The sequence below is a fragment of the Biomphalaria glabrata genome, chromosome 11, assembly GCF_947242115.1.
Source record: "Biomphalaria glabrata chromosome 11, xgBioGlab47.1, whole genome shotgun sequence".
NCBI classification, from domain to species: domain Eukaryota; kingdom Metazoa; phylum Mollusca; class Gastropoda; family Planorbidae; genus Biomphalaria; species Biomphalaria glabrata.
The window spans coordinates 7,000,026-7,017,331 of record NC_074721.1 but is presented as its reverse complement, the minus strand read 5'-3'; the positions used below and the strand labels follow the sequence as shown (position 1 = coordinate 7,017,331).

Below are 17,306 nucleotides of genomic sequence, written 5' to 3'. Positions count from 1 at the left end.
CATAGCAAACCATAGTGTATGAAATAAGCCATAGTGACTCTGGGTGAACTATAGCGTAAAATTTATATTGAAATTGATTATTGTTTCGTTAATTTGTGAAAAAAATAATAATCAGAAAATATCGTTATATATTTTGTGAATGAAGTTACGAGGCTGCCTAGTCTCTAATAGTTTGTTAAAACCCGCAATCCAAAAGTAAGATTTTCCCCGAGACTTACATTTCTGAAATTGGGATAGCGAATTTCTAGATATCTAACTAAAATCTATCTGTAGGTGTTAGGATATAGGGTTTTATAAATGAGCCTAGGTAAATGATGGCATGCTTTAAGCATAATTAGTTAAAATAAAATCTTTCTGTCACCCAGATATCGACCAGTTTTCTAATGTACAGCAAAGTGAGGTCCAAGCCACCATGTATATGGGTAAAGAATTGACCTGTCACGCACCACCTCACAATACAGGTACACACAAATTTAACATAATTCAACTTTCTGTTTACAGTTGTGGAGACCATACCAGATACATCTCATAAGCTTTTGCTTCTGTATCAATGACATAAGTTCTTCTATAATCTATATGATTCTATCCTTTCTACAGCCTACACTGTTATTATTTTTGTTTTGGGCATTTCAGATTATCATAATTATTATATATATATATATATATATGTATGTATTATTAGTAGTAGTACTGTTGTTGTATTATGATTGCTGTTATATTATTATTGCTGTTGTATTAATATTGCTGTTGAATTATTAGGGCTGTTGCATTATTAAGGTACATTCCTCGTTCCATATGATGGGACAAATTTGTACAAATACTCCTTCTTCGCTAGTGCTATTAGAGCAAGGAATGGGTTGCCTGAGCTAACTAGGAAAACCAGTGACTTGGCAGAATTTAGGTCATTGGTTAACATGAATGACTAAATGCATGACGCGTAGGATGTAATCATCTCCTTTTTTCAAGTAACCTCTGTATTATGTAAGATAAGATATTATTGATGTTGTTATTGTTAATCATATTTTTGCTGCTCTTGTTGGTTTTTGTACATGTTTTAAAATCCTAGTACCCTCTGGTTTACAAACACTGTTCTATGGCATTGTATTTCAGAACTCAGCTATAATTGGTTCAAGTCAGAGTACAACTTCATAAGGCCTGAATTCAATGCTCAATATTTTCTCTCAAGAGACGGAAATTTGTACATCTCTGAGGTGCAGGCATCAGACCAGTAAGTTTGCAAAATGTTTGACATGTTTCGGATGCTCCTTCAGAGTTGAAGATAATTTACTTCCTAGTCCAAACCTCCCGCAGGACAACGGGGGATTGGAGCGGTCATGGTTTGAACCCGGGACTATCGGTAAGTCCGATCGATAGTCCAGCGCGCATACCGCGCGACCAGGCAGCCATCCAAGAGCGTCCACGAACATGTCCCGAGGTGTAGTTGTGGTTGCCATGTCAACATGAATATGTTTGATGCTTGATGGGACTGTGTTTCAATCCTTTCGTCTATATTTAATCCGGCTATGCGGTGCTGTTCTGCTTCAATGCTTTTATAATTTGAGCACCTTAATACAGGAATTAAGTCAGAGAGAAAGAGCATATAACGCCAATGTTGGGACGCCGTTATTTTTATGTGAGCTTTGGTTTTATAAAGCTTTATAGATTTTTATTTAGAAAATAAATAAAAAACAAATCTAGTTATTAATTCATTTCCATCAGTTTTTTTTTTTCGAAATTGATATTATCACTAAATATTGATCTCCACATCTTTTTAACGTAGTATCACATGACATAAGATTTGAAAACATGGTCAATGGGCACTATGACGGTAAAACTTTATATTCAACTTCATAATTGATTATGATGTGCATATTTGTATGTACTAGATTCTGTTGAGATTTTTCTATAGTTTTGTATTTAGACTCAGGGGAGTCAAAGAAATTCCAAAGCTCAAAACCCCAGTCTTCAGCAAGATTCGAACCTGAGAACCTTTTGGTTCGAAAGCCAAGCTCTTTACCACTCAGCCACTTTTTTAAACTTCGGAGTTTTTCAAACGCCTTTAAGTCCAACCTGACATACGTTGTGGAAGTAAGAGCGGTTGGTCGTTGGCTAGCCACACAACACCCTCGTTAACCGCAGAAACAAATGAGCTTTACATCATTTACCAGACCTAAAAGTATCTTGACTATTTTTCTTAGAGTTTAGTTAAGAATATCCTGGCTGCCTGGTCGTCTGGTATGCACCTGGAATTTTGTATCGATGATATCGAGCTAGAACTCAGTTGACGCTATCCCCCGCAGTCCTGTGGGAGGTTTGAGCAAGGATGTAATCACCTTGAATTACAGAAACACTTAAAACATGTAAAACAAACAAAACATCCATTATATGCACACACATAATTTAAATTTCGAAAATATGCACAGTTTATTGAAACTCCGGATAATTGAACCAGCCTCTTATTAGTACAGATTCCTAAGGTACTTAAGAAATCCCTTTAGACAGTCGAATTTGGATTTATTGAACAAGTCCGATATTAGGATTAAAAAGATCTCGTCCAGATGTGGTCTGATTAACCCGTTTTAGTTATATTTATATACTGCACAGATTAAAACTATAGGTCACTATATAGGTCACTCTCAGGCAGATGTTTTTAGATTACTTGTACAAATGAATGGGAGACGAATTTACAATTGTTTTATCAATGTTTAGATAAAGAGTAAAAAAATAATTAGTGTATTGTATGTAATAATATTTCCGATACCAGTGAAATGAAGATTGAACTGCATTAAATTTAAAATAGTAGAAAAGTCAAGAAATAAAAATTTAATAAAATTGGGCAGATTGGTCACTTCAATTCGAGAAGTGGTTCTTCATGTTGTTACTTCCTCCCCAGGGACGACTACTTCTGCATGGTGTTCATGTCTGTCCATAACGGTCAAGTTCTTTCAGGGAACCAGCCACCATCAAGAATGTCACTGTCAACGAAGTTAAAAGTTGTCGGAGAAAGTAATGATTATTCTCATAGTTCTAGACCTTTATTTATGTTACAATATATGTATTTAAATGTCTATTCACTTTCACTCATCCAGGACAATTCCCATACTTATATAGGATATTGAGGGTAGTAGTAGTTGTAGATAATATGTACCGGTAGCTAATTATTCCGCTTGTTTTTTTGATGGATCAAAATAGTATGATAATGTTTTCTTTGCATTGAAAGGGCCCCCTGAGCCCAACCAACTCTAAAGGGTACGTAGGACGTAAAGCGGTCGGCCTCACGACGCCCCTGATAGAAACAGGTGACCTTTACATCTTCTGCCCTATACATGGCAGGGCCTGAAAAGGATACTTTCTTTTCTTTTTTTACGGTATATTTGGATAGCACATTCGTCATAACAACGGGACCCATACATACGAGACGTGGAAGTCGTCTGCTGATATCGACAGAATCCTGAATGTCGCTCAGCCGATGCAACTAAGACGGATTTCAAGAGTCAGTTACAGAGATCTTATAACAAAGAAATAAACTCAATGCCGAACGACAACTCTTCCACCGAAAGTTGCACGAGGTTTATGGGACTTGACCTCCAACAGAATGAATTGTGAGTCTCAACGGTAGCAATAACATCGAGGCCAATAGGAGAAAAACGGAAACACGGACGTCCTCGTATAACTTAGCGTCGCACCCTCATATAGGTACACTAAGACATTTTGCATGTTCACTGTGCTTCACAATAGTTCATTAGTAACGCTTTATTATTTCCATGACAACGATCCTTTATTTCATATGTTGACTTCCTTGACAACAGATGCTAACACATATGGTCCAGACATCCACAACAAGTTCCCTCAAGTGTTTCCAGATGTCCCAATGGCAGGAGCAGACGTGTTTCTTGAATGTCTGGCTTATGGCAGGTGCTGTTTTAAACTATTCATATTTTTGTTTACTAATCTTTTTAGCTGGTTCATTAAGTTTCACGCATTTCTTCACATTATTTCCTCCAAGCATCAACTTCTTGCGGGATGCTGGGAAATAGCAGTGGGAATGGTTCAAACTTGGGATTACGCGAAGCTAATATTACTTGAAGTTAAGTTAAAATGCTAATAATTCAAATATAATTCAATTCTTAAGTTCTAGAAAGTTCTAACGCCTCTTCTGCTAGATAAAAACTTTAAAATATTTCGCTCTCGATGTATGTAAGTGTCTATTTGATGGTTGATCGAGCTATATATACTGTTACGATTCTCTAGAAACCTTGACAAAACAATGCTGCTAATTCATCATAAACACCGTCGACCTACACGGAGAATGTTTACATCAGTGCTTTTTTTAAGTACACAGGCCTGTGTCGCATGTATCGGTTGATTACTCATAGGGCTACACTGACCAGCGTCACAGTTCATTTACAACAATACTTATATTTACCCCTCTCTCTCTCTCTCTCTCTCTCTCTCTCTCTCTCATTCTCCACCTCTCTCTCTCTCTCTCTTTACACGTAAACATTTCTCTGCCTGACAGACAGACAGCGAGTTACAAGATATAAGCTTTGTAATAAGAAAAAAAAAACGAATATACCTCCAACCCTAAAATAAACTATATCAACTAAAACCAGATAAGTAAATCTCGAAAACGTCTCTAACGACTTTCCTAGTATTTTATGTATATCGTTTGGAAAATAATTACTAACTAATTTGCCACACATTTTGCGCAGTTTTTTTTTATATATAAAATCTATCATTCATTAGTTAGAAAAAGCAAATGAATCGCTCTTGATGATATTAATTAGCTTCATAAAAGAAGAATTATCTGTCCACAGGCTGCCTCTTAAATATTCATGGGTAAGAGACGACCAACCGCTGAACCCCAAGTCCTACCTCAAGGACCATAACCGTGTCCTGGTCATCCCTTCAGCCAGACTAGAAGACTCAGGGTCCTACACCTGTGTGGTGCAGGGATACTCAATGTCCAACAAAACCTTACAACTCAGAATGAAAGGTACATTGAAGTTTTGATAATAGTCATATTTAGAAAGCTTATATCTCCTTGTCCCCTTAGATAATTTTACTCGTTAGTTTTCCCAAACCCATTCTCGTATTAAATTAAAACATTAAACAATTACTTAATGTACCTAACGAATAATTAAATCATAAAAAAAAAAAACAATTAGTCCATTAATGTTTTAGTAATCAAATTATTTTTTTTGCTATCGAAAAATGCAAATAACTTCTACATTACTAGGAGACATTGGTTCTAAATATTGTTTTCTCCACCTTATAAAACCTTTGTTATTTTAAAAGTATTTATGTACTTTTTTGCGTGTTTAACTGACAATTTCATTAGCGTTTTACAATGTTCCTTTAGCTTTTATCGGGGGCTGTGTAGTAAATTAAATTCTAAATGTAAAATTCGTTGTTTTTGTTTTTTTCCTATTCTCTCAGCTCAACCAGTCTTCCCCTTTCCCTTACAAAATCAACATGTCGATGCCGGAAGTAGACTTACCTGGACATGCCACGCCCTGGGTGTGCCTCCACCTGTCTACACTTGGTATAAAAATGGTGTCCGCCTGTCAGCAGTGCAAGGGTCAACAACGGTCAGTAGCACGAAGCTTACCAACTGTCTGTCTCTCCCCTGTCTTTACTTTTAAACTGTCTCTCTCGCTGTCACTCGATGTGTCTTGGTTTTCCCCATCTTCACATTCACTTGATACTCAGAACAAGGAAAATTTTTAAAAAATATTTTAAAAAACCAAAGCTTATCTAAAGGGAAGAACCACCAAATCACTGCATATTTTCAATACTGCAGTTTTAAGCTCCCTTTTTTCGCTAGAAAACAATAATAGTTAATTGCGTAACTAATTAGCTCAATGGTTATTTTTTGATTGATTGCTATATTTTCATCGACTATAAATAATTAAGCGAAATTTCAACTTGATCCCAGAATGGCGAATGGGAGAAATAACGAGAACAAAGCGTAATAATGGGAATAACTCCATATATATACTCATCGCTCCTAATTAGCAGCATTTATTCCCCTTTGTCGATACTATACACAATAATTCATTACCAGCAGTTAATTAATTAATTTGTAATTTTTTTATGGATACGTGTATTTTTGGTTACAATAAAAATTGTGTTAAGTTTCAACTTGTACCAAGATTGAGGGAGGAATAACGTGTACGAAACGTGTACCAGACAGACAGAGTAAGTTGATATACGCTTTGTACAAATACAATGACAAAGGCGCATTTCTTATTCTGCATGCCAGGATAAAGTCATATAAGTGCTCTTTCTTTCATAGTACCATCAAAACATAAAACACGTTTTCATAATAAGCCTGGAAAACTAATGACTTTCAAGAAATTGTTCTGTACCACTAGGATAATACGGAGGCGCTTTGGCTGAGCGGTAAAGCGCTTGGCTTCCAAAACGGGGTCCTGAATTTGAAACCTGTGGTAGACTGGATTTTTAATTTTGGGATCTTTGGGCGCCTCCGAGTCCACCCAGCTCTAATGGGTACCTGACATTAGTTGTGGAGAAATAAAGATGGTTGGTCGTTATACTGGCTACGTGGCACCCTCCTATAGATGGCAAGGTCTGAAAGGGGAACTGGACTTACAGGTATCAAACTTTAAAAGAAAGATTTAGACCTTTACATTTAGACCTTTACATTTAATATAGCCTCTACAAGAATCATATTTGAATTCCATCATCGTATGGGTATAAGAAACAGATGACCTTTACATCATCTGCCCTATAGACCACAAGGTCTGAAAGGGGAACTTTACAAAGGCTAATACATGGATAAAGGCAGGACTTTCCACTACTTTCGATGGTACGTTTGTAGATCAAAAGAAGATAATAACATGTACATTTGCCTGTTACATGTATCATAAAGAAATGCCCCCCTGTTCTTGCCTCATAGGTGTACTGTGACCATTCAAGTAACAAAGTCTGTGGACCTTGGATTCTTATAGGTTCTTTGTCTACTTCCACAGGTGTTCAGAAATACTTTGACGATTGACCCTCTGGAGGTCGGCAAGCACGATGGAGTCTATCAGTGCGAAGCTACAAATGACTTTTGTTCTGCTCGCTCTACGGCACAGATCAGGGTGCTATGTGAGTGCTAAGTCAGTGAGTGCTTTATGCAGAGCCGGATTTAGGTATGTGAAGGCCCCTGGGCAGGATTTTTGTTAAGGCCCCAAGAAATTTTTAAAAGCTTTAAAAAAAGATCCACTTATGAACTACATCTAAAAGCAAGTTATATTTTAGAAGAAAGAAAATGAGTTTTAGGGCTTCTTTTTAAAAGTAAAATATTTAATATGGATATTTTAGTTTTAAAAAGTGTAGATGAGTTTGTGGAGTCCCCGGAGGCTGTAGCCCAGCCTGCCCTCCCTTAAATCCGGCCCTACCTTTATGCCAAAAACAAACACAAGCACTATAATTGTATAACATGATATAACCTTTATTGCATATGGTAGATATTGCTATAGATTTAAAATCTTTTCTTCTGCAAGTAAACTTGGCTCTCAACACATTTTGGGACATATTCGATGCAGACAAAAGTTATAAAAGGACGGGAGGATCAATCCAATGCTAGGAACTGAAATCGTATTGAAGTTTATATTAGTGGAAATGCTATAACATAAGAAAGTCATTTTGTATATTTTGTTAAGCGAGCGTAATGGTTTTAAATCATTTAATCATACAAGTATAGGTATCTAACTACTCTATTTATGTAAAGCTATTGTCTTGTTGTCTACGAAATCGCTGATTATCAATAAAAAAAAGTTATTTGTAACCAAACTCCTAAGCTAGTTAAAAATACTTTAATTTATTTATCCATGCCAATTAAATCACCTCATAATACATCATCCTGTGAGAGTAAGGGGAAGTACCATTGGATGTCCCAAAAATTACATGAATGCTTTCCCTTTGATTAATCCACAGTTTTTGCGCCTACCTTTAGTAAAAGCCCGGTACCATCTTTTTTACTGGCCAGTGCTGGTGGAAACGTGACGATACCTTGCCTGCCAGAGGCGGCACCAAGGGCTCAGGTCAAGTGGCTGAAAGATGGTGTAGAAGCCGGAAACATACTCCCCAGCGGCGCCCTGCTTCTATCAGCGCTCTCCACCGCCAACTCTGGAAACTATACCTGTGTGGCCACCAATGAACTGGGTGAAGCTAGGTCAACTTGTTTTCTAAGTATACAAGGTACGTCAAACAAAATCAAAACCATAAGCCAAAAAAAGTAAATCCTTTTAAAAATGTAGAAGTTATTTCCCTTATTCGATCTAAAAGCACAATAATTAAAACCAATAATTAATTAACTAATTGGTTCATTTTCCGGAATAGATTCATGTTTTGTTAGGTACAATAAACGATTGCTTAAAGTTTCAACACGATCCGATAATGGGTGTGGCAGAAATAACGTGTTCAATTATCTAAGGGGACGAAACCCTAGATTTATAACCGTATTTTTTTAATACTGAAGGATTAATTTCCCTTGTCGATATCAGACAAATTAATTAATAATCAGTAATTAATTGATATATCGGTTAATCTTTTTTATTATTGATTATGTCTTTCTTGTATATAGCAATAAATAGTTGTTTCAACTTGATCCAAGAATGGGTGTGGGAGAAATAACCTGTACAAAATTTTTATCAGACAGAATGAGTGAGTTGACATAGAAGCTTTGTAATAATTTTCCCTGGGGTAAGACAATCTGTACCAATTGCATATGTCTTCTTCTGATTAAGCTATCATGTAGAATTAAGCCTTCGGCTCTTGGAACTCTAGGCCAGCAAAAGTGAACAAGAGCTCCCTCTCACCGGCCTGAATGAGAACAGTGTACACTGTTCTGTCTGACGGGTGGGTCAGACTCGCGGCAAGAAACCGCGTACACTAAGACCCCCGCCATTTTCCTTTTTTATACCAGGCTAACTGTGCAGGACACGCCCATTTATGTAACGGCCCCTTGAGGATTCTGACAAGGTTGTGGGAGCTTTTTTACAACTCCGCACAGTGCTATGAGGATGCTCTCGCACCCCCTTAGGCACCCCCACAAGAGTCTTGTTTTGCTACCCTTTAGCCTAATCGTTTCCTCCTACGATCATTTCCACCCGGGCGCCACTATGAGGCAGGGTAGCATGCCCGGGATAACATATGTAAAAATCTTTATTTCTTGTTCTTGTTGTTTATATCTTATGTTATATTTGGTTAGTCAAACTGTGACAGCACCCCTTCGACGAAATCCAAGTGACAGATGATGATGATAATAAATTATACAGTATTTGGCTGTTTATATTAGACTCAATAAAATATCACGCTATTTCAAACCCGAGTTGTCCAAGTCCTAAAATTAGTTGTGCCACGTTTTTCCAGAGTTAGATTAGAGCCCTATATGATGCCGTAGCAATATTTACAGTTAGAAATGATCAATGTCCCCATTCTAGAAGCGGCTGTATTCACCGTGTTGCCAAGAAATGTGGAAGTTGTTCAGAACGAGACTGCTGTCCTTGACTGTCAAGCTTCACTGGATGAGCATGAGATGGAGGCAGTTTACGCCTGGAAGTTTTATTCACATCTGATTGATCTGTCTGAAGAAAGCAAAGACAAGACACACTACTGGATGGTAAGAAAGCCATACTTATATGTGTAGGTCTAGTGTACAATGGGAAAATAGAGATTGTTACGAGTCGAGTCTGTGACCTATTTCGACCAGTTTCTAGAAGCTGACGTGTGCTATTTTTTCCCTTAACCTCTTTCTTTTATTGGATACCTAAAATTAACTTGTTTACACTGGACACTTGCACCGGTTTGACCTCGCTTCTAGAAACTGGTCGAAATAGGTCACAGACTCGTAACAGAGATATCGTCACCCTTAGAGAGGTTCAACCTGTAATAACAATTAATATAGAATATTGGCTTTTAAATAGGAAATTGAAAAGTAAAAAAAAAATGTTTTAATCATTTACCCGACAGTGGTGTCATCTTCCGTTAAATTATGTATTACATTTTATAAACATTACATTATTATGAAATGGATAGGTGGGGTTAGGCGCCAGAAGAGATAAGAAATTATTATCGTTAATACCCCCCACCCCCATTTGTTTTTGTTGCTTTTTCTCTTAATGTCAATGGAACTTTTAAAAAAATAATTTTGTACGTTCAATTGATATATCACATCGCTAGAAACATAAGAAACAAGTACAGGCATAGCCACGAGCGGACCTTATACAGAAAGAGGCTCAAAAAGTTGAGTATTTACTAGTATCATACTATGATAAAAGGTATGATTGCCTAGTCGTGTGGTTTGCACTCCAGACTGTCGTCTGGATAGTCTTGGGTTCGATCCCATCCCTGCAATTCTGAAGGAGGTTTTCAAAACGTTGTAGCAATTTTCAATCCAGATCTAAGTCAGAGCTAAATCAGAGCTAAGTTAGAGTTAAATCAGAGCTAAGCAAAACTAAGTCAATGATAGTTAATAATCTCTTGAGCTGGATACAATGTCATCAGAGCTGCATGTTGACCAACCCACGGAAAAAGACTTTATTTATTGTGTTTGACTTAAAACTTATTGTATCCGTTGGCAGCCAATGTCTGGCAACAAATTGTCTGGAAAGCTGTACATTATCAATGCTCAGTACTTTCATGAAGGTCTGTATACCTGTGTGGTAACTACAGCAACAGGAGTAATCACAGCTAGTGCTTATGTCACTGTTAAAGGTCAGTTCAACATTTGTTTTAACTAGTTAAAAAAAATAATGCTACAACAATGCATATATTTATGTTTTATTTCAGTGTATTGATGTTTATGTATTTACGTATGTGTATTTATAATTTATATTTTTACTGTGCATTTATGTTAGTCAACTTGAATTAATGCATGTTTTATGAGAGCATATTGTGCTTTTTATAATTTATACATTCGTAGTATAAGCCATTTTATGCTTCTTTTAAAAACAAACTATTTCTCCATGGCTTAAAAAAAAGGATTGTTTTTTATTTATTATAAATAAAATAAGATTTATACTATTCATTCTATAGTTAGAACAATATATGAACTGGTTAAAATGACTAAGGCGTTTCTGTGTTTCTCCACTGTTTACCTAGGTGCACCTGGAGAACCAGGAGGTGTGCATGTTCGAAGGAATATCAGCTCAACTGTCAGTCCTCTGCAGGTTGTTCTACTCTGGCGAGACGGTCTGGAACATGGCTATCCTGCAACCAAATACCGCATTGAGTTCTCATCAATATTTGACAAGCAATGGAAGACTTTAAGAGAAGGTAACTCCAACATCTAATTACATTGTTTTCAAATCTTAGAATTGTAGCATTAGGCATTTCAATAAATCAAATAAATGTTATTTAACCTTGGCTAATATGGAATAGATTATGCATCCTCCGTTTGGGACCCCTCAACTCAAGAAAATACTAAGAAACTGGAACAGACACAAAATAGAGCAGTGAGATTCATAACTAACGAATATTGACATTTGACTAACAGTAACACCTTTTAGGCACTAAATTTAGAAAGCCTTCAAGAAAGAAGACTCCAAAGTATAATAGCAATTATACATAAAACACGGAACCACAATCTTCAAATACAAAATAATTTAATAAAATACTCAGAAAGCGTGGTCGAGAAGTTATAAAATCTTGAACTTGGCTTGGCCTGGCTACCTACGAAAGGGGCTCGAGGTTCGTCACCCAATTCGAGCAGTATTGCGTTTACTGAGTTGCCTAAAGGCAGGACGGAAACTCTTCCAGATACTCCCTCTCCCCACTGGTCCACAAATGAGATTGAAACATAGTGCTCTGAGCATGCTTTACGCATGAAAGTACCGCTGTATAAAAGCCATAATTTATTTATTAATTATTTAAAGACACAAAGATAAAGGCACATTCCTCGTTCCATGTGCTAGGACAAATTTGTACAAAAGCTCCTTCTTTCCAAGTGCCACTAGAACATTGAATGGGTTGCCTGAGCCAGCCAGGAAAACTAGTGCATTGGCAGAATTTAAGTTAACATGCATGACTAGATGTAGGACGTAATCATCTTCTTTTTTGAAGTAACGTCTTTATTATATAAGATAAGGTAAGAATACAGAATAAGAGAGAGTAGCTTGCATTTGAAATGAATACAAATATTTAAAATTTGAAACTTTTGCATTCAATTAAAAGGAATCTTTCTTTTTTTTTTATTTTATAAAAGTAAATTTAAATTGTTAAAAGCACAGTTAAAACAAGTTGTATGGTTTTGTTATTGATTATTGGCTTAGTTGTGTTTGTAAAAATTATGTTGTAGTTCCCATTTATTGTTTTTATACATATAATATAAACTGCTTGGCTACAGAACTAATGGATTTAAGTTTATATTCTGATGGTGACTTCACACATTTAAGTTGACATTTAATTAAACCCTAAAAGCATAATTGAAAACCTCTTTGAGATACTCCATACGTCGACAACAAATATTGGACTAGAATTAACTAAGCAAGATATAGCTATACAGTACTTGATGATATTAATTTCCTAATTACTTAAATACATTTCTGACATAGACATAACAATTCAAGAGACCCACTCTGATGAGATCCCAGACTGGAGAGCAGTCAAGATTTCCGAGGGTCTCATGCCTGGGAGTTCCTATCGATTCCGAGTCCAGTCAGGAAATCACCAGTTTGGCTATGGAGATGTTAGTAGTGGACCTTACAGTAAGTCCTTCGTGCTGAGGCAAAATTTGTGTCGAATTACATAGAAAAAAAGTCTATCAAAGTTCTAAAGTACTGTGCATTAGTTTAAAATACTTGTGTATTTTGTATTTTATCCAATAACAAAGTACTCTTTCGGTGTATTTAATCCAAAAACAAAATATATTTTAATACTCCTTGCAGTACGTGTAGTTTGGGCGACACCGATTTTAGCAAAAGACGTTTTGGCTCTAGTGGTTCAAATGAAAATTCAAAATAAGCAAACATCTTATAATAAACGTTATTTTACAAAATGAATAGACCTAAATATTTAAACACAACATACTCATTTCCCCCGGCCAACTCCAAAAAAAGTTCGAATATTTTACGAATAAATATTACGAATATCGAAATGTCATAGCCCCAAGACATAATGATATTGAGATGCTTCCCCATGTTATGTGGTATCATTCATTATGTAATGACGTTAGCTGGATACCCGACCAAGTTTAGAAATATAGTTTTATCTGGGAAACAATGTGGTAGGGATTATTTACGTTGAAGTGACACTGTTGACTCACCTAAGTACATCATTATGTCTAGACCTACAACAATAACAGCTCCTTTATCACGAAAACAGAAGGAATCCCTTTTTGGTTAGCGCAGACTTCGGCGCTCATAGCGAGCGGGCCGGGTCAGTAGGTCATGCGCTGCGTATGTGACACTACCCAATCGTTGTAATGGGTGCTGCCTTTGTGAAACCTTGGGCGTGTGACTTGGGCGTGTGACTTGGGCCTGTGACTTGGGCCTGTGACTTGGGCCTATGACTTGGGCGTATGATTTGGGCCTGTGACTTGGGCCTGTGACTTGGGCCTGTGACTTGGGCGTGTGACTTGGGCGTGTGACTTGGGCCTGTGACTTGGGCCTGTGACTTGGGCCTGTGACTTGGGCCTGTGACTTGGGCCTGTGACTTGGGCGTGTGACTTATGCTAACGCCAACATTCAAGCCTTTCGTTTTCTTCTTCTTCTTCTGCCAGGATGGTACACGATTTCTGCAGCAGCTCCAGTGGCGGCGCCACAGAATGTTGGAGGTGGGGGAGGCAGTGTTGGCATTTTGAGCATCACTTGGAATGTGAGTTATTAAAATATTTCTAATCGTTTAAATTTTTTTTTATTTTTTTGTTCAGTCACATATAAGTTTCTGTCTGGAGCAAGTGATGCTGAATAGGTTTAGGACATTTCATCATTGGGACATGAACTCTTTTATCTCATCTTATTTATATTATCAGATAGAGCTCTCGTGCATTGGTAGAATAAGATGCAGTAGCTATATCAGTGCCATTTACTTAATGTGTTGTATAGCTTTGTAACATAATTGGAAAGAAATACAAATAAAAACAGCACACAAAAAACATGTAAATTAAAAAAACGCATTGGGTCCAAAAGTTTGAGGGTTTTTTTAATGTCTGTTGAATTTCTCTATATAGCTAGTATCTGCTTAAGTAGTAGGCTTTATCTTTACACATTATATGATATGTTGGACTAAGTTTATTTTACTTTTAACTACTGAAAGTAATATTCAATAACATTATATCTCTAGAGTACAAGCTAAGATAGTCTTCCCTATCCACTTTTAAAACCTATAGATTTTATACTCCACATTGCAGTTGGCTAGCCTTTTTTTCTGTATCATTCATGTCATTGTAGATGTATCAGACTAATGTATTGTATGCTAAATAAATCTCTTGAGGTTTATTTTTAAAATACAATTTGTGTCAATGCAGGCTATACCAAGAGATCAATGGGGCAGTTCCGCCTTACACTACTGTGTTTACTACCGTCGTCATGGCAACAACGTGGACAACTCACGGTGGATACAAGTGAGCTTGAAGTCCTATGACCAGTAACCCTAAAATCATCTTTTTTTTCTATCATAAATGTATACATATAACTATATATAGGTATAAAGTTATATAGATGGGGCTACAAAGAGTAATTGGAGTGGAGGGCACAGTGGCTGAGTGATTGAAGCGCTTGGCTTCCGAACCTGGGGTCCTGGATTCGAATCTCAATGAAGATTGGGATTTTTAATTTCGGGATTCATAGGGCGCCCCCTAGTCCACCCAACTTTAATGTTTACCCGACTTAAGTTTGCGAAAGTAAAGGTGGTTGGTCGTTGTTCTGGCCACATGACACCTTGCTTATAACCGTGGGCCACAGAAACAGATAACCTTAATATCATCTGCCCTATAGACCGCATGGTCTGAAAGGGGAACTTTACTTTTTTTTTTTACAAATGGTAATAATACTACTATTTACTAAAAAGAAACAAAAAGTATTTACCAATAATCTAAAATCAATGATGTAACGTTAAGAAGTTATTAGAAAAACGAGGCCCCGTGCAAGCTTTTCAGTCTCAATTGGCTATTGGGTGGAAACGCTCGATACAGAAAGGGATTAGGCCAATAGGAAAGCGAAAGAGAGCTAACTTTGGGATGCCTAATGATAACAGTCCACTGCACTGGCGGGAATAGAAGAAAGCCCCCCCACCCCAAAAAAATGTAACTATCCACACATCAGAGGCGTGGTGGTTGAGTGGTAAAGCGCTTGGCTTCCGAACCAAGGTTTCCCTGTTCGAATCCTGGTGAAGACTGGGATTTTTAATTTCGGGATCATTGGGCGCATCTGAGTCCAGCCAGGGTACCTGACATTAGCTGGGTAAAAGTTAAGGCGGTTCGTCCTTGTGCTGGCCACATGACACCCTCGTAAACCTTGGGGCCACAGAAACAGATGACCTTTACATCATCTGCCCTATAGACCACAAGGTCTGAAAGGGGGACTTTACTTTTTACTTTAATAGAAAAACAAAACAGAACTAACGGCGGGAGGCTTGCACTGACGGGGATGGAAGAAAGCTCCAAAAAGCATGTGACTATCCACACACCGTTCCTCAAGTGCAGCTTTTATGGCACAGCTAATGTGGTGTAACTCGTATAACGTGGCGTCAGACCTTCATGGAGGACCTCAAAACCGTGGACACCTGAAAGGGAGGAGGCCTTCAGAAATTGCCAGTGACAGATCTTTGTGGTGACAGCTTGCCGCCAAATGCGCCGAACGGCGCGGGAGGACCTAAGTCTAAGTAAGTCTAAGATGTGGTACAGAAAAGGAATAGATGGGATTTTCCCTGTGTGCTCGGCCTTCTGCCTTGCCTCTAACTCTAGCCCGACTGTCTTCGGATACGAGCCACTGGTAATAGGGCAGTAAAAAATGTACATCTGCTAAGATCTTTTCCAGACAGAACAGTTTATTCAGACGGATGGAAGCAACTCTTTGGACAATTACAAAAAAAAAAAAGAGGTTTAAAAAATGTCCAGATATGAAGACTTTCCACAGTGTCAATTAAACTGCTATTTTTCGTTTTTCGAATGATCCGTCCTTCTTGGAGAAATCGACTTGTGGTGGCACACTTACAAATGTATCAATATTGTAATTACACATCGCAATCAAATTTCATCTATGGCAGAGGTTCTCAAACTGTGTTCAGCGCACTCCCATGGCTCTTGAGACGAATATAGGGGGTCCGCAGAAAGATGAAAATTATATAAAATTAAAGTACATTACCAGCTACGAGCCAGTTTATCTAATTGGATAATTATAATAATAATCAACTCGCCACGCGCTACTGTTTAACATGTTTATTACGTACCATTCTATGACGGCGTAAACCACTTGAATATTCCCGACTGAGTGTTGAGCCCTTTTGCGCGTCGACAAACTCAGATCCCTATCACAAGTGATTTCATGCTAATATAGGAGCATATGATTAAAATAACTACAAACGAGGAACTAAAACATGCCTGAACGTGATTACCGTATATTTCTCGTTTAAAATGCAGATTTCAATTTTATATCCAACATTATGGGTACAAAGGTATGGCGTACCTTTCACGTCTTCCGATTTGGTTAAACTTGCCAGGTTTGGACAGTTTATGAACAATTTCAACGTGAACTGTTGTGTAAACCGTAAACTTATGTTAGTGTCTTATGTGTTGTAGACAATGTAATCTCTTCAGTACTGAATAAAATTTAAAAAATAATAAAATTAGTCAACTTGAATTCATGGCCGTAATGTTCTCATCGCAAATAAAAGAAACCAACTGGGAATTGTGCTCGTTAAAATTTTCGGTTGCTAATTACAAACATTAAGCCGAACATAAATACAGTCATAAAATCTCATCAATCTCATCCAAGTCATTTTTTTTTTCTAAAGTATTATTTTAAGCAAAAGTTATAATCATTCGATAATCATTCATTTAAAATGTTGCTTTTTTTACATTTCTAACGTATGTACTATGCATTAATGTAGTTTTTGCACATAGGGGTTCGTCAGCAAGTTTTGACAATATGACGAGGTCCCCACGTAGCAATAAAATTTGAGAACCTCTGACTCACGGACCCGGCGTTAAACTAAAATAACTTTGAATTTAAATGCAGAAATAATACCTCACGGTGTTGCATTTGAAATCTCGGAAATTTGAATGAAACAAATTTGAATTAATTTTTTGGTGCAAGGGTTAACTTTTACACCTGCCGGTGTACTAATTATATATA

At 37.2% G+C, this 17,306-nt stretch overlaps 1 protein-coding gene across 2 annotated transcripts in view; it reads left to right on the top strand.

The window, feature by feature from the left end:
- LOC106068606 (contactin-3-like) overlaps positions 1–17,306 on the top strand; it is a 43,301-nt gene that overhangs the window by 17,842 nt on the left and 8,153 nt on the right. For both annotated transcript variants that reach the window (XR_008773568.1, XM_056003645.1), the window contains exons 9-22: positions 366–461; positions 1,111–1,228; positions 2,894–3,006; positions 3,810–3,915; positions 4,818–4,996; positions 5,440–5,591; positions 6,996–7,116; positions 7,948–8,211; positions 9,456–9,634; positions 10,596–10,728; positions 11,116–11,289; positions 12,567–12,719; positions 13,733–13,827; positions 14,480–14,575. Coding sequence is in view for 1 of the 2 variants with exons in the window: in XM_056003645.1 (XP_055859620.1) it covers positions 366–461; positions 1,111–1,228; positions 2,894–3,006; positions 3,810–3,915; positions 4,818–4,996; positions 5,440–5,591; positions 6,996–7,116; positions 7,948–8,211; positions 9,456–9,634; positions 10,596–10,728; positions 11,116–11,289; positions 12,567–12,719; positions 13,733–13,827; positions 14,480–14,575 (1,979 nt within the window). In the remaining variant the exon portion in view is untranslated. The remainder of the gene's footprint in view (positions 1–365; positions 462–1,110; positions 1,229–2,893; positions 3,007–3,809; positions 3,916–4,817; positions 4,997–5,439; positions 5,592–6,995; positions 7,117–7,947; positions 8,212–9,455; positions 9,635–10,595; positions 10,729–11,115; positions 11,290–12,566; positions 12,720–13,732; positions 13,828–14,479; positions 14,576–17,306) is intronic.